The 16,868-nt window shown below is 38.5% G+C and overlaps 1 protein-coding gene across 2 annotated transcripts in view; it reads left to right on the top strand.

The window, feature by feature from the left end:
* Positions 1-1,683: 1,683 nt before the first annotated feature.
* Positions 1,684-16,868, top strand: part of dync1h1 (dynein, cytoplasmic 1, heavy chain 1) — an 86,461-nt gene continuing 71,276 nt past the window's right edge. For both annotated transcript variants that reach the window (XM_053509924.1, XM_053509925.1), the window contains exons 1-7: positions 1,684-2,033; positions 15,064-15,151; positions 15,250-15,423; positions 15,550-15,805; positions 15,922-16,108; positions 16,195-16,466; positions 16,548-16,775. In XM_053509924.1, coding sequence (XP_053365899.1) covers positions 1,784-2,033; positions 15,064-15,151; positions 15,250-15,423; positions 15,550-15,805; positions 15,922-16,108; positions 16,195-16,466; positions 16,548-16,775 — 1,455 coding nt within the window. In that variant the 5' untranslated portion in view covers positions 1,684-1,783. The remainder of the gene's footprint in view (positions 2,034-15,063; positions 15,152-15,249; positions 15,424-15,549; positions 15,806-15,921; positions 16,109-16,194; positions 16,467-16,547; positions 16,776-16,868) is intronic.

The raw sequence follows: 16,868 nt of genomic DNA, 5'->3' as shown, positions 1-16,868 counted from the left end.
GACCAAATACTTATTTTCCACCATAATTTGCAAATAATTTCTTTCAAAATTCTACTATTTGATTTTCTGGATTTTCTTTTTTATTTTGTCTCTCATAATTGAGGTATACCTATGAAAATTACAGGCCTCTCTCATCTTTTTAGGCGGAAGATCTTGCACAATTGGTGGCTGACTATTTTACTTTTTTGCCCCACTGTAGGCTTAGTTTCTTTGCAATCAGCCCACAGGAAGAGAAGATATGCTAATTTAAAATTTAAATGGAAAATGCCATTCTATCATAAAAATTAACCATGGAAAAATCATTAGTTCTTCTCTAAATTAGCAGATTGCTCAGTACATTTTTTAATATGTGCTTGAGTGGGCTATTGAAATCTACTTGTGGTCTCACACCATTCTCCATGCTTCACGGTAACACACTTTACGGTAACAAGTAAAAATTCAAGTTTATTTCAAAATTCAACAGATTGTTGTAATTTTTTTATGAGTTTATGAGTGTGCAATTAAATTCCATTTGTCACAGACACATCTAGTTAACGATGAAGGTATCTTAAGTTAAATGGTGGTGACTGTTTATCAGATGAATAAATGAATTTAAACAACACAATAAAATATTTTATTTTCCATCAACAATATTTTTTATTGATTTTAAACAGGGATATAACAGAGTAAACATGTAGTGTTTCAAGGCACATTTTATAAACCCTGTAGCATCCCCCACCCCTCCATGCCAGCTTTACATGTGTAAAAAAAAAGACTTATTTAAATGCCAGGCATATTTAAAGAAGAAAGGAGAAAAAAAACATAGAGCTGAAAGTTTTTTGGTTCTGCGTGCAAAAAAAAGGAAAAAGGGAAAGAGAAAAAAAAACAATCAAATAGAAAGTTATTCTTGCTCCCATAATATTTGCTTTTCTTAACTCCAATCCATGATCCATGCTGCTGCCTCCATAATTTTGGTGGTTGTAGCTTAAGAACTGAATGAATAAATAATAATTATATGTTGAACTTCATAGTAATCAAAAAATTGTCATCTTTGAAAACTATGAATATATATTTGAAATCAACAACAACAATAATAAAAATAATAATGATAATTTGTCAAGCCAAAATATTTAAAGTTTTTGATTAGTATCATACTGTACATGCTTACACTCATAAAGCACTTTAATAGTACACCAATACAACCTAGCATTCATATCTAAGCACCTCATTTAGTGGCAGCAGTGCATTACACGGAATCACACAGCTCAGCAAAACTGGACAGTTGAAGACTGGGGAAAGCGTGGTAAATAAAAAAAAATCTAATAATCTGCCTTAAATCATCAGGGGCTTCTGGTACTGAAGGGTAGACTTTACTGAGGTACAATTATGCAAAGAAGTCTGCCACAAGAAATGACCGATGAAAAACCCAGCCGGCTCAGCACAAATGTCCAGTATACCATAGTAACCTGTTAATAATATGCTCAGTGGGTGTCTTCGTGGTGTTTACGTAATGCAGATTTTACATCTTCAGCTGCAGTCTCTGGTTACAGCAGTAATATAGTGGTGGGCGTGTCCTTTATTTGAAATGTTTTGTGGGTGATGTAGTTTTTTTTTATATTAAACGTCTTTTCTTTACCCTGTTGTTATACTACATATCCCAGAATGCATTGTAGATTAGTCATGGGGTGGGCTGACTGCTGAAGGGATTGTCTTCGCCGGCATACGACGGTGATTTGGCAAGGTTCATTATATCGGAGCTTTACTTGTTAAAAAAGCGGTCTGTTGGAGTTTAGTCTGCCCCAAAATGTCAGACGGTGGAGGAGACGATAGTGGCGGCACCATGGAGGTTTCTGCTGCTGTGTTGACGGTCGCGGATACCTCTGTTTTGCAGAAACACATCCGCAAACTGGTTCCTTTGCTGCTAGAAGATGGCGGCGAAGTGCCTGGCGCACTGGAAACCGCCCTGGAGGAGAAGAGCTCCGTTGAGCAGATGAGAAAATTTCTGTCGGATCCTCAAGTTCACACCATTCTCGTTGAACGGAGCTCTCTAAAAGGTAATTTAAAACTCTTTCTATAAAATGCGTTCGTTAATTCTTCGACTAACAGTAAAATGTCAATAGCTGAATAATTTATTTCAATTGAGAAGTAAGGTCACTCCCTGCGCTGTAGAAATTATTATTCTGTTGTACTGGTTTGGTGTAGGGATTTGTATATACTGGTGTAGTGATTTATCTATTTCTTTGATGCATATAGCTAGATCTTAGACTGTGATCTCAGATGGGCGGTGTTCAGTAAAGCTCTCCATGTCTGTGGCTGTGTTGCTTGTAAACCTGTTAAAACTATAGTATACACATTAACTTCATACTTTATTTCATTCTCTATGTGTTTAGTAGTATAGATATCAGGCATTTGTTTGCCAAATTCCTCAAGGATGCGGAGTCAATCATTCTTCTTTTAATCAGTGAATTACGATTGAGCAGGGGGAACAGCGGTACAGCACTGTCATGCGGGCCTCGGATCATCATGCTATGGCAGATGGGGCAGAGAAAGACAGGGCGTGTCTCTAAAGCGCCAGCTCACCACTGCTTACTGCTTGATCGCTTTACCAAACGTTAATCGAAAACTCCATCCTGAAACATTAAAAGTTTTTTTAAAATGAAATATTTGAAACGTGTGTTTCGTGTACCCATGTGTTCGTTTACCCTGTGAGGAGGTTGTGTGCTGCGTAGATGTAACAATGATTTGAAAATGACAGATAAGAGTTTTGGTGCTGCCTCTAATATAATAATATAAGAGCAATATATTTTTTTTGTTAGTCAGTTTTTAAGCAATGTCCACTTTCCTATTAATAAGAAACAGTTGGGCTTGGTTTCAACAGTGACGGGGCAGAAACTTGAATGATACAGATAGTGTTGTTTTGAGGTACTTTCATTAAGTTGCATGTAGCTAAAAATCCCTTCATTTATTGCCATGGATATTAATTAATGAGCAGCAGGGATGGGCACATTTAACACTAGAAGCGCCGAGCACCGGTGAAAAATGGGTGAAAAAAATACTTCACGCTCCATCAAATTCCAGAACCCTCCTTTCATGACTTTTCCTAGATCTGTGAGCTTAATCACTTTGCATGCTTAAATTTTAAAAATCGCACCGGTAAATGCCAGTATAAAGCTATTTTGCTTTTATTTACGTGAAATTGCTGACAGCTGCGCGGCGGTCATGTCGTTTCCTGCCTTTTCCAACCTGCGATTCTCATTTCTTTTAGCAGATGGCGCAATGGATCGCGCATACTAGCTATGCGTCATGCAGTGTGTAAATGTAACTATCTCAGGTTTTATTCCATATATGCAGTTATTTTTATATATATATATATATATATATAAATAACTGCAAATTATTATGCAAAAAGTGTTTAGGAGTGATAAGGTAAGATTTTTTTTTTTTTTTTTTTTGTCAGTTGAACTCATGGATGGTGATGTTTGTCGGGGCTCTTTATATCACTGAAAGCAATTGCAGACACCTGTGCTAATTAGTTTGGCAGGTGTGTCCAATTAAAGGCAACACTACTTAAGAAGGATGTCCCACATTATTAAGCAGCCTACATTTTTAACCAAAATGGCAAAGAAAAAGGACCTGTCGGCTGCTGAGAAGCAACAAATTAAGTGTTTAGGTCAAGGCATGAGAACAATCAACATTGCCAAGACACTTCATCGCGATCATCGCACAATCAAGAAGTATGTAGCTGATTCAGAGCACACACATGTGCATGCTGATAAGGGACTGAGGATTCTTTGCAACAGGCAATTACATCGGGTTAAAAGAGCAGCTGCAAAAATAGCAGCAGACATGTTTTTGAAGCTCCAACGTGACCCGAACAACAAGATGCAGGGTCCCGCAGAGGTTTGCAGCTGTGCGTAAGCCATCCTTTCGACCTCCCCTATCCACTGCAAACAAGCAGAAACGGATAGCAAACCCCAGGCAAACAAGGCTACGGCGCCAACAAGGAGGAGGTGGAGTAATGTTTTGGGCTGGAATCATGGGGAGAGAAATTGTCGTCCCCTTTAGGATCCCTGATGGGGTAAAAATGACATCCATAAAGTATGTGGAGTTTCTCAAAGCACACTTCCTGCCATGGTTCAAAAAGAAGAACCATGTATTCCGCAGCAAGATTATTTTCATGCATAATAATGCACCTAATGAAAGAACACATCTCTGGCTGCTATGGGCATAAAAGGGGACAAACTTATGCTAACTCAGGCCCCCATCCTCCCCTGACCTCAACCCTATTGAGAACCTCTGGAGCATCATTAAAAGGAGTGTCTATGATGGTGGGAGGCAGTTCACATCTAAGCAACAGCTCTGGGAGGCTATTCTGTCCTCATGGAAAATAAATTGAAGCAGATACCATCCAAAACCTGACAAATTCAATGGATGGGAGAGTTCAGAAGCTCCTTTCGAACAAGGGGTCCTATGTGCAAATGTAACATCACCTGTAATAAAGTTTTGACTTGAATACTGTTTGATTTCAGTTACCTTTCAGTTTGTAATAACCTGCTAATGCTTATCATTTCACAAATGACCATTTTTTGTTCTTTATAAAAATGAAAAGTTTGGAAATTCTTGTGCATAATAATTTGGAACATGCTTTTGAGTGTTTTTTTTTTTTTTTTTAAATATACTGGTATCACTGGGCAGTTTGTTCAAAAACCTTTTAATTGTATTCTAATAGTTGATGACTGGAAAATGACAATGACTGCAATTCATATAGGTAATTTGGAAAATCTAAAAAAATGTTTTGCATAATAGTTTGGAATGCAGTGTGTGTGTGTGTGTTTATATATATATATATATATATATATATATATATATATATATATAAATTTTAGGGCTGTTCGATTATGGAAAAAAATCATAATCACAATTATTTTGGTCATGATTGAAATCACGATTATTTTTACACGATTACTTATTGACTTTGGAAATATGTTGCATTTATTGAACAGAACAGTGAATTCTCCTTAAAACAGATTAAGACAGATAAAACAGATAAAGGCAAACAAGATGTATGCAACGGCATCTTTTTTTTTTTTTTTTTTTGTGCCTTTCTGAGCTGGATGGATACGGAGTTGCACTGAAGAGCGTGTCTTTAATGGATGACTGTATGACTGTTGTTCTTTCTGTTTCTTTATTAGGCTTTGTTCACACGGGCGTTAAGTTTTTGGATTAACGAAAACTTCTGAACGTCCTAGACGTTTGTGTTGCGTTTTGTAGTGGCGCTTGATTGACTTCTACACCGGCGTTCGTTTGTCTTTGTCTAACGTCAGCCTGCAGCCCCAACTGTAGTTTGTGTGTTAACCTGTGGGGGCAGTGTGTCGGGAACTGGATATGAAACCCCAGCGTTCACTCTCTGACTGCACAACGTCGGATTAAAGGAAGTTTTTTTTGTGGTTTAAAAAAAAAAGCGAAAATTTCCGCGTAAGTTTTTTAACAATTATTTTATTTTATTTTGCCTTTTTCCGCATTTCCCTATGTATAGCATGTAGGATCATGGGATATATCCGGTCCTCCGAAGCGTAAAATGAACGTGAAGAAAACGCACTAGAAGCGGTTTTCTTGCGTTCGTTGGGTTTTGAACGCCAAGAAAAAGCTGCATGCAATGTTTTTTTAATGCCGTATAAACGCGCAGCCGGACAAACGCACGTCACCAAAGCCTGTGTGAACACTCTCATTGACTCCTATGTGTAGAAAACACTCTGCGCTCATCGGACGCTACGAACGCAAGAAAAACGCTCGATTTTAACGCCCGTGTGAACAAGGCCTTAGTTGGTCATATGTCGGTCTGTGTTTAAATTTTAAACGGTTAAAAAGATTTGTGGTGTTACCAACTGGGGCCAACACAAACGCGTAGCAAATCTTGCACCTAATGTTTTTGATCCACGTCCGCTTCTTCGAATCCAAACTGTTCCCAAACAACAGAATTGCTTCTACCTCTTTTGTTGACCAAAGACTTCTGTGGCTGCTCTTTTTCTTCCATCTTCACTCGCGCTGATTTTTAAATGCGATCAGATACCACATACGCAACTTCTTTGCTAACAGTATAGAGTGAGAGAGTTCGGGCTTCTGGAAGGCCGTTAGAACGCAGGTCAAAAAAACAAAAAAAAAGTGAATTTTTTTTTTCCGACTATTGTTAGTTTTAATAATTTGGCTGAAACTAATTCTATACATGAAAATGTACATGCAGATTCTAAATTAATAAATAAAATATACATGCTATATACTTTTCGAATAAAATCGCTATTACTATCGCTATTGATCCTGAAGTTTAGTTTAGCACACAAAAACAGAAAAGTCCTTTCTGTTAAATCAACTGCATATTCAAATTCAAATTTTTTGTCACATACACAGTACGATATGAAGTTAGACCAAAATATAAAAAATTTCTAAAATATTCAAGAAATATAAAACTTATTCTGTATAAGACAAAATAAATTTAGATTTGGATGCAAATAAGAAGTGGAATGAATGGAAAATGTCCAGAAGTGTGCAAATGAGCATTGTGAATGCAATATGTGTGCAATATGCAATATGTGTGCAATATGCAATATGTGTGCAATATGCAATATGTGTGCAAATGTTGCAATATGTGTGCAAATGTGCAGTGTCCATAGTTGTCCAGTCTACAGTGTATTGTGTGCACAGATAAGAAATGTCCGTGAGTGACCATTTCTGTGCAGTGTTGCAGAAACATTGAGGAAACACGGGGATGAGGTTTCTTTGGGACAGGAACAATGATGGATTCTTTGAAGAATTTGGGGATCACCGACTGAGATAAAGAGATGTTAAAGATCTCTGTGAACACAGGTGCTAGTTGGTCTGCGCAGGCTCTGGGAATACGGCCTGAGATGCCGTCTGGTCCTGCTGCTTTCCTGGTGTTCACTCTCTTGAAGGCTTTCCTCACATCATGCTCGGAAATGATGAGCACGCTGGCAGTGTCTTCCTGTTTGCAGCCGTTAGCGCCGCTAGCATTACCATCGCTAGCGTCTTTAGCTGCAGCCTCGAAGCGAACATAGAAAGTTTTTAGCTCGTCTGTTAGAGTCTACATCTTACATCTAGAGTCTACACCGCGTTCGTCATACCGGTTGTTGGTGCTTTATAGTCCGTTATTATTCTATATAATATATAATCCCTGCCACAGGCTCCTAGAGTCACTCTGTTGGAGTTGTGACTCTAGTTTCCTCCTGTAGCGCTGCTTCGCCTCTTTCACCGCCTTCCGGATGTTATATGACGCAGCCTTGTATGGTTCCATGTTCCGTGTTGTAGGCAGCAGTGCGAGATCTCAGAGCGTCGCGGATGGTTTTATCCACCCACGGCTTCTGGTAGGGAAACGTTCTAATAGTCTTTTTTTTCCACAGTATCATCTGCTAGTTTCCCGATCAATCCCACAACCGCTGCTGTAAACACGATGACGTCATCGGAACTGTTTCTGAACATGTCCCAGACTGCGTCATCGAGTGCATCCTGTAACGTGGCCACCGATTGGTCCGTCCAGCGCGCGACCTCCCTCTGAACCGGAACTTTCTGTTTCAGCCTTTGTTTGTATTTTGGCATGAGGAAGATGGCGGCATGGTCGGATTTACCAAACGGAGGCCGAGATTGTGCCTTGTAGCCGTCCTTGACCGTCCAGTGTCCTTTCGCCCCTGGTGGGGCAGGTGATGTGCTGATAATCGTCCTCGTGTTGTTTGTTGTTGTGTAAGTGCCTCATGCAGCTCCCATAAGGCGGTGTCCGTGTCCGCTTGAGGTGGAATATAAACGCCGCTGATTATAATTGATGTGAACTCCCGATGTAGATAAAAAGGATCCTGGTTTGGTATGCAGGAGCGTGTAGGAGGAACAACGCTCGCACTGTTGCACCATCTGCTGTTCTCTATTAAACATACGCCGCCTTCTCTTGACTTCCCCGAGTCCCGTGTCCTGTCCCTGCGGTGAACCGAGAAGAACCTGGCCGGCTGGATGGCACCGCTGGTTTCAGCCATGTCTCGGTGAAGCAGAGGAGGTTGCAGTCCCGAATGTCTCCCTGGAACTTTATCCTGGCCCTGAGGTCATCAAGCTTGTTCTCCAGTGACTGGACGTTGGCGAGCAGGATGCTAGGCAGAGGTGTGCGGTGTGCACGGGCTCTTAGCCTGTTCCTGATGCCGGCTCGTTTCCCTCGGGGCCACCGTGTCGCGTCCTTTGTTCTCCCTCAGGATCTCACTCGGCCAGCACGGATCCGGAGTTAAAAACGGTGAATTGTAATACACCAATAGCAGATACAGGTCCTTCTCAAAAAATTTGCATATTGTGATATATTGCATATTTCGGATGAAATCAACTTTTGCATGTCATTCGGAAATCAAGATCTGGAGGAAGACTGGGGAGAGGGAAATGCCAAAATGCCTGAAGTCCAGTGTCAAGTACCCACAGTCAGTGATGGTCTGGGGTGCCATGTCAGCTGCTGGTGTTGGTCCACTGCATTTATCAAGGGCAGGGTCAATGCAGCTAGCTATCAGGAGATTTTGGAGCACTTCATGCTTCCATCTGCTGAAAAGCTTTATGGAGATGAAGATTTCATTTTTCAGCACGACCTGGCACCTGCTCACAGTGCCAAAACCACTGGTAAATGGTTTACTGACCATGGTATTACTGTGTTCAATTGGCCTGCCAACTCTCCTGACCTGAACCCAATGAAGAATATGTGGGATATTGTAAAGAGAAAGTTGAGAGACGCAAGACCCAACTCTCTGGATGAGCTTAAGGCCGCTATCGAAGCATCCTGGGCCTCCATAACACCTCAGCAGTGCCACAGGCTGATTGCCTCCTTGCCACGCTGCATTAAAGCAGTCATTTCTGCAAAAGGATTCCCGACCAAGTATTGAGTGCATAACTGAACATAATTATTTGAAGGTTGACTTTTTTTGTATTAAAAACACTTTTCTTTTATTGGTCGGATGAAATATGCTAATTGTTTGAGATAGGAATTTTGGGTTTTCATGAGCTGTATGCCAAAATCATCAATATTAAAACAATTAAAAGGCTTGAACTACTTCTGTTGTGTGTAATGAATCTGAAATTTATGAAAGTCTAATGTTTATCAGTACATTACAGAAAATAATGAACTTTTTTAAGAAGGACCTGTACAATAGTTAGCCTGCACTAACTAAGTAGAGTAGAATCTCTCTCTCTCTCTCTCTCTTTGAATAAGGGCGTCTACCGAATGCAGCTGCAAAACAAGCTCTTACAAAAACAATTGGAGAATGTGAAATAGGGCTTAAACGATTCCTTGAGTAATTCGATTACAAAAAATAATCGAGGCAAAATCTTCTGCCTCGTAGATTTTTTAAATTAATTTTTAAAGCTTCGGTTATATTATGTTTTAACTTTTAGCTATTCCTATTATTGTGAATAATGACTGTTTATTTTTGATAAAATGCTGTATGCATTTAAAAAGTAAAAGTAGATTTTTCTAAAAAGAAAACAAATTAAACTTGATTTCTCTTTTGTTTTACATTGCAGTCTAAATAAGCAAAAGTAAATTTTATCCGGTTACTCGATTAATCGATTAAATTTTTGGTAGAATACTTGATTACTAAAATATTCAATAGCTACAGCCCTAGTAAAATATTTAATATGCAACTGCCATTAAATGGCCTGTAAAGCTGATATGGCAGTAAACCCTAATACAAACAAACAAACCAACCAAATGCAGTAAATGTAAATCTATTTAATGGTTTAATGAGAATGTTTAGTGTGTCAGTATGGATCACCACACTGACCCCAAGATCGATGTATTTGGTATTTTAAAAAAAATTTCATTTAATTCACATTTTTGCATTTGACGTGGTAAAATGTTGCCATTTCTATATGTTCTTCTGAGCTAAACTATTCACAAATGGCAGGCAGCTAATATGTGAATGTTAACGCGTGTGTGTATATGTATTTATTTATATATAATGGGTGAGGGTTTTTTGAAAAATTTTGTACTAAATTTTTACCTTAATTAACGATCGAGGTATTGATATACGAGTAATACGCATGTTCTTTGTCTGCCGAGTGTCACATGATCACTGCGGAGCCAAAAGGTTCTTCTCCCTTGTGCTGTGGGATTGTGGGTAATCGTCTCCCACATCTCAGTGCATATGCATAACTCGTATAATCAACATCTGTGCTCACTTGTGTACTGTTTACTGTAACATTGTGATCATGTTTGTACGCGTATAAAGCCACTTTTTAAATTTTGTATGCAAGTGTAGTGATTGATTTTTAGTGACGGCGTTAAGAAAAAGGTTAGAAAGAAGGTAGCAGTACTGGAAATGAATCTATTTAACAACAATGCAACGTCACCTTTTCTTGGAAACCTGCAAAAGGACGCAAAAGCTGTCATTGGGAAGGTTCCTTGTTAAAGAATTTTCCGACAGAGCAGGGATTCTGTTAGTGTGTGTGAAAGACAGTAGCCCATTCCTCCCTCTCTTGTCTTACTTTAGCCACAATTTCTATCAAGTTAAAGTGCAGGTTAATTTGTTTTATTTTTACTTTATATTTTGTATTAATTATTTTTATATAAATATTTTTGGGTGGTGGAACGAATCATTAGAGTTTTCTTTTTTTTTTTGGTCTGGAAAATGAGTGACTTGATATACAAGCACACTTCTCGAACAAATTATGCTTGCAATCCAAGGTTTAACTGTACAGTCGTGGCCAAAAGTTTTGAGAATGAGACAAATATTAGTTTTCACAAAATTTGCTGCTAAACTGCTTTTAGATCTTTGTTTGTTGTTTCTGTGATGTACTGAAATATAATTACAAGCACTTGTAATTATGTCTCAAAGGCTTTTATTGACAATTACATGACATTACATGACAATTTATGCAAAGAGTCAGTATTTGCAGTGTTGGCCCTTCTTTTTCAGGACCTCTGCAATTCGACTCGGCATGCGCTCAATTAACTTCTGGGCCAAATCCTGACTGATAGCAACCCATTCTTTCATAAACACTTCTTGGAGTTTGTCAGAATTAGTGGGTTTTTGTTTGTCCACCCGCCACTTGAGGATTGACCACAAGTTCTCAATGGGGTTAAGATCTGGGGAGTTTCCACGCCATGGACCCAAAATTTCAACGTTTTGGTCCCCGGGCCACTTAGTTATCACTTTTGCCTTATGGCACGGTGCTCTATCGTGCTGTAAAATGCATTGTTCTTCACCAAACTGTTGTTGGATTGTTGGAAGAAGCTGCTGTTGAAGGGTGTTTTGGTTCCATTCTTTATTCATGGCTGTGTTTTTTTGACAAAATTGTAAGTGAGCCCACTCCCTTGAATGGTCTCAGGATGCTTTACTGTTGGCATGACACAGGACTGATGGTAGCGCTCACCTTTTCTTCTCCGGACAAGCCTTTTTCCAGATGCCCCAAACCATCAGAAAGAGGCTTCATCTGAGAATGACTTTGCCCAGTCCTCATCAGTTTATTCACCATACTTTCTGCAGAAGTTCAATCTGTCCCTGATGTTTTTTTTGGAGAGAAGTGGCTTCTTTGCTGCCCTTCTTGACACCAGGCCATCTTCCAAAAGTCTTCGCCTCACTGTGCATGCAGATGCGCTCACACCTGCCTGCTGCCATTCCTGAGCAAGCTCTGCACTGGTGGCACTCCGATCCTGCAGCTGTATCCTCTTTAGAAGACGATCCTGGCGCTTGCTGGATTTTCTTGGACGCCCTGAAGCCTTCTTAACAAGAATTGAACCTCTTTCCTTGAAGTTCTTGATCCTATAAATTGTTGAATTAGGTGCAATCTTAGTAGCCACAATATCCTTGCCTGTGAAGCCATTTTTTATGCAACACAATTTTGGCTACACACATTTCTTTGCAGGTCACCATGGTTAACAATGGAAGAACAATGATTTCAAGCATGACCCTCCTTTTAACATGTCAAGTCTGCCATTCTAACCCAATCAGCCTAACATTATGATCTCCAGCTTTGTGCTTGTCAACATTCTCACCTGAGTTAACAAGACGATTACTGAAATGATCTCAGCAGGTCCTTTAATGACAGCAATGAAATGCAGTGGAAAGGTTTTTTCGGGGTTAAGTTAATTTTCATGGCAAAGAAGGACTATGCAATTTATCTGATCATTCTTCGTAACATTCCTAAGTATACGCAAATTGCTATTATAAAAACTTAAGCAGCAACTTTTCCAAATTCCAATATTTATGTAATTCTCCACGACTGTACATATACACGTTTGTGTTTATGTATGTGTGAGGTGTGTATGTATGTGTGTATGAATATATATTTAGATGTATGAATTGAGACAATTAATCGAATTTCGATTTCGGGTCTCATCACAAAAATGGTGTAATCAAAAAAAAAAAAAAAAAGATTATTCACTTTTTTGTTTTCTTGACCTGCGTTCTGACGCGCGCGCAGTCGTACAGTCATCTATTAAAGACACACTTTTTAGTGCAACTCCGTATCCATCCAGCTTAGAAAGGCACAAAAAAAATAACAGATGCCGTTGCATACCTTTTAGCAAAAGACGTGCCCTATTAGCACGGTTAAGAACAAAGGGTTCAGGAAAATTATAAATACTCTGGACAAGCGTTATGCTTTGCCATCTCAACACTATTAATAATTATTTATTTGTTATAATTTATTAATTATGTTATTTAATACTTTTTTTATTACTTGTTTTCAAAAGATTGTGGAAGTGCACTACATTGTTGATCTTGTTTGCCTTTATCTGTTTTATCTGTCTTAATCTGTTTTAAGGAGAATTCACTGTTCTGTTCAATAAATGCAACATATTTCCAAAGTCAATAAGTAATCGTGTAAAAATAATCGTGATTTCAATCATGACCAAAATAATCGTGATTTCAATCATGACCAAAATAATCGTGATTATGATTTTTTCCATAATTGAGCAGCTCTAGTATGAATATTACATACCACGATCAGCTATAAGATTATGACCACCCACCTGATATTGGGTGCACCTATGCAGCCCCATATGCAACGAATTATGATTCATTGTGCCTTTTGAAACCAGAAGGATTTATTTATTCATTTTTTTGGGCAGTTTGAGGTACTTTAGCTCTTCTATTGGATCTAACTCCACAGGCCAGCCTTCGCTTCTTATGTGCATTAGTGAGACTTGGTTGCCCATGATTCAGTTACTAGTTTTCTTTTTTTGAAATGCTTTCTTTCTGGCCCCTAGTAAAAAAAAAATATTGCACTTTCTCTTTGGCTAATGCTTCTATCACGTTCCTGTACTCCCTGATGGACATGTTTCTGCAGCTGCATGACTTTTTAGTCAAATGCACTGTCACTGGATAAATGGCAAATGCAAGACATACTGAGCAGTACAAGAAGTGAGTTTCCTTATTAAATTTAAACCTGTATTTTTTCTACAGTCATTTATTATATCCCTGTCAATGATATGATATATATATGATATCGTATGATGATAATCATAATGATGTTGATAACACTCGGGAGGTGGTAGCATAAAGGCAGATTCTGTCCAGATTCTGTTCTGTTAAACAATCCTTCCCACCCGCTATTTGGTGTTCTCTCTGACCAGAAGGGCAAATTTAGCCAGAGACTGATTACCACCAAGTGCTCTACAGAGCGTCACAAAAGATCTTTTTTTTTTCTTTCCCTATGGCCATAAAATTATACAACTCTTCTCTGTAACGTGGACACTAGAGAGAGAGTCGCTGTTCGTAACAATAATACAATATTATTACATACCTGGACAATTTGTGGAATACCTACCATTGCTCTTAGGCCATACCACTTTTTAAGTGGAATTTTTGATTTACACGTATAATTTGCCTGTGGAATATTTATTTAACAATGCTTTTGGGCCATACCACTCTGCAGTTACCATAGCAATCTCCGAATTACCCACATAACTAGTGTTACTTTCCTTTTTCACTCACATGTGCAATAATGGTATATTCAATTATGTTTAGTGTGCAACTAAGCATTTTTTTATTTATTATTTTATTTTTTGTCTAATTTATTTATTACTTTTTAAATATAAATTATTATTTTTCTTTCTTTTGATAAATGACTGTAAACAACTGTAGCCAAGTATAAGCAATTTTCCATTGGGATTAATGATTTTTTATTTTTTTTATCTTGAATAACGAATATAAAACATGACCTACTTGTATAGCCTTATGCTTTCAATTTGTAACTAAAGGATCCTCCTCTAAGTCTGACTCTAAACTTTCTCAATCACCATCTGCTGCTTTTTTTTCACTGTGGCTGAGAAAACCCCTAATAAGATGTTGAGACTCATTGTCACAGGCATTTACATGCACAGTTAAGTTGAGGTATGGCTATAGCTTGACTAGGCCATTTAATTGGACTACTCTCCTTGCCACATTATATAGGCCTGGCTGGGGAATTGTTTTGATTTATTGACTGAAGCATGTCCAAGTCCACTACGATAGGTGGCGATATGCCTCCTTTCAGCTTGTTAGTATTGTATTCTTGGTTGAGGCATTGCATCACAGACCAAAACAATTGACAAACAAGTTGTCTATCAGTAACTGGTAGCATGTTCAGCTGTGAAAACATGGATTACTTTTCTGTATGTTACAATTTTACAAATGATATGCACACTATAACTTGTGTTTATAGTAATATTGGAAGGCAGATAACAGCTAAATTGTTTAAGGCAGCTATATTGTTAGCAGATACAACACTGTTGCACTTTTTGTTCAACTTTCGGGGTCAAAGCCAGGTGAGGGAATTGGAGTCTGAAGTGCCTAAGATTATTTCATGCAGTGAATAGCTTGACACTTAGTCAAATTATGTGTATGTATTCAATGAGAAGTTAGATTTAGTACCAGTTCAGTTGTTTACATTTATTTTTAAAGTCAGGTTTGTCAGACTGATTCAATATCATATAAACATAATGGTCTGGCGATACATTTGTCACACAAAAGAACTCACATAAATCACTGAATTGATTTCAACCCCTCACACCCCAAAATGACTTTTGGTTGTTTATTGGTTGGTTTATTTATTTATTTGTTTGTTTGTTTACAGAGGATGTAGGAGATGAAGGAGAGGAGGAAAAGGAATGCATTTCCTACAATATTAATATTGATATCCATTATGGGATTAAGTCCAACAGGTAAAATCCCCTACAATTACTTGCTGTTTGAATGCATTATATGGTTAATATACAGTTTATAACATGTTGAATAACTTTATATTATATTTTTCTTTTAGCCTGGCTTTTATTAAGAGGACTGGAGTCATTGATGCTGACAAGCCCATTTCAACTCAGGTCCGGGTTCTGACTCTCAGTGAAGATTCTCCATATGAGACATTGCATTCTTTCATCAGTAATGCTGTTGCTCCTTTCTTTAAGTCCTATATCAGGGAGTCAGGTAAAGCTGACAGGTAAGGCAATTATCTCGATGAAAGGTACACATTAAACACTGTTATGCAAGTTGTGGTCTTGAACAATGTGGATGATCCAGTGTTTAATTACTATTCTCACTCAGGCCTGGCATTTTCTTCTTTTAGGGATGGAGACAAAATGGCTCCTTCTGTGGAGAAGAAGATTGCAGAGCTTGAAATGGGTTTGTTACACTTGCAGCAGAACATAGAGATTCCAGAGATCAGTCTTCTGATCCATCCCACCATTACCAACATAGCAAAGCAGTGCTATGAACGGGGAGAAAAGCCCAAGGTTACGGACTTTGGTGACAAAGTAGAGGATCCAACTTTCCTTAACCAACTGCAATCAGGGGTTAATCGTTGGATTAGGGAAATTCAAAAGGTATAGATATTTATTCACTACAAGTGCTTTTTCCAAATGCATTAGCACTTTCTTTGTTCCTGGTGAACAGAAATTAAATGTTAATAACCACATGTTGTTTAACATTTAATGTGTAGGTGACTAAACTGGACAGAGATCCTGCCTCGGGGACAGCCCTGCAAGAAATCAGCTTTTGGCTTAACCTTGAACGTGCTCTCAATCGCATTCAGGAGAAGAGGGAGAGTCCAGAAGTACTGCTCACCTTGGACATTCTTAAACATGGCAAACGATTTCATGCCACTGTTAGCTTTGACACAGATACTGGTGAGCTTGGATCATGGTGCATTTCATTTACTGTTACATATTATTTATGTTTTGCAGAATGTTACGGTTTTGTGGTTTGTTCTCAGGTCTGAAGCAGGCCGTAGAGACAGTGAATGATTACAACCCTCTTATGAAGGATTTCCCTCTCAATGATCTGTTGTCAGCCACTGAGCTGGACAAAATTCGTCAGGCATTGGTAGCCATCTTTACACATCTTCGCAAGATCCGAAACACAAAGTATCCTATTCAGCGTGCTCTGCGCTTGGTTGAGGCCATCTCTCGTGACCTCAGTGCTCAGCTTCTTAAAGTGCTGGGCACTAGGAAACTTATGCATGTGGCATATGAAGAATTTGAGAAGGTAATGTCTTTATTTTATTCCTATTTGTATTTTTCTGGTGTTCTACCAGTAAACAATTGTTTTTCTTTTTTTTTGTCTTAGGTAATGGTAGCTTGTTTTGAAGTTTTCCAGACCTGGGAAGATGAGTATGAAAAACTTCAGGTTCTGCTCAGAGATATTGTGAAAAGGAAGAGGGAGGAGAACCTCAAGATGGTATGGCGCCTCAGCCCTGCTCATCGAAAACTGCAGTCCCGCTTGGATCACATGAGGCGCTTTAGGAGACAGCATGAGCAACTAAGAGCCGTTATTGTCCGTGTACTGAGACCTCAGGTAATTTATAATTTTTTTGGCTTTTTTTTTTTTTTCTTTTTCCTGTATGTGCTGGCTTGGCAGCAATTCTCAATTTTATATATTGTTGGTTTG

The sequence above is a fragment of the Clarias gariepinus genome, chromosome 13, assembly GCF_024256425.1.
Source record: "Clarias gariepinus isolate MV-2021 ecotype Netherlands chromosome 13, CGAR_prim_01v2, whole genome shotgun sequence".
Lineage (NCBI taxonomy): Eukaryota > Metazoa > Chordata > Actinopteri > Siluriformes > Clariidae > Clarias > Clarias gariepinus.
The sequence above is the reverse complement of the archived record's forward strand: the minus strand, read 5'-3'. Positions and strand labels throughout refer to the sequence as shown.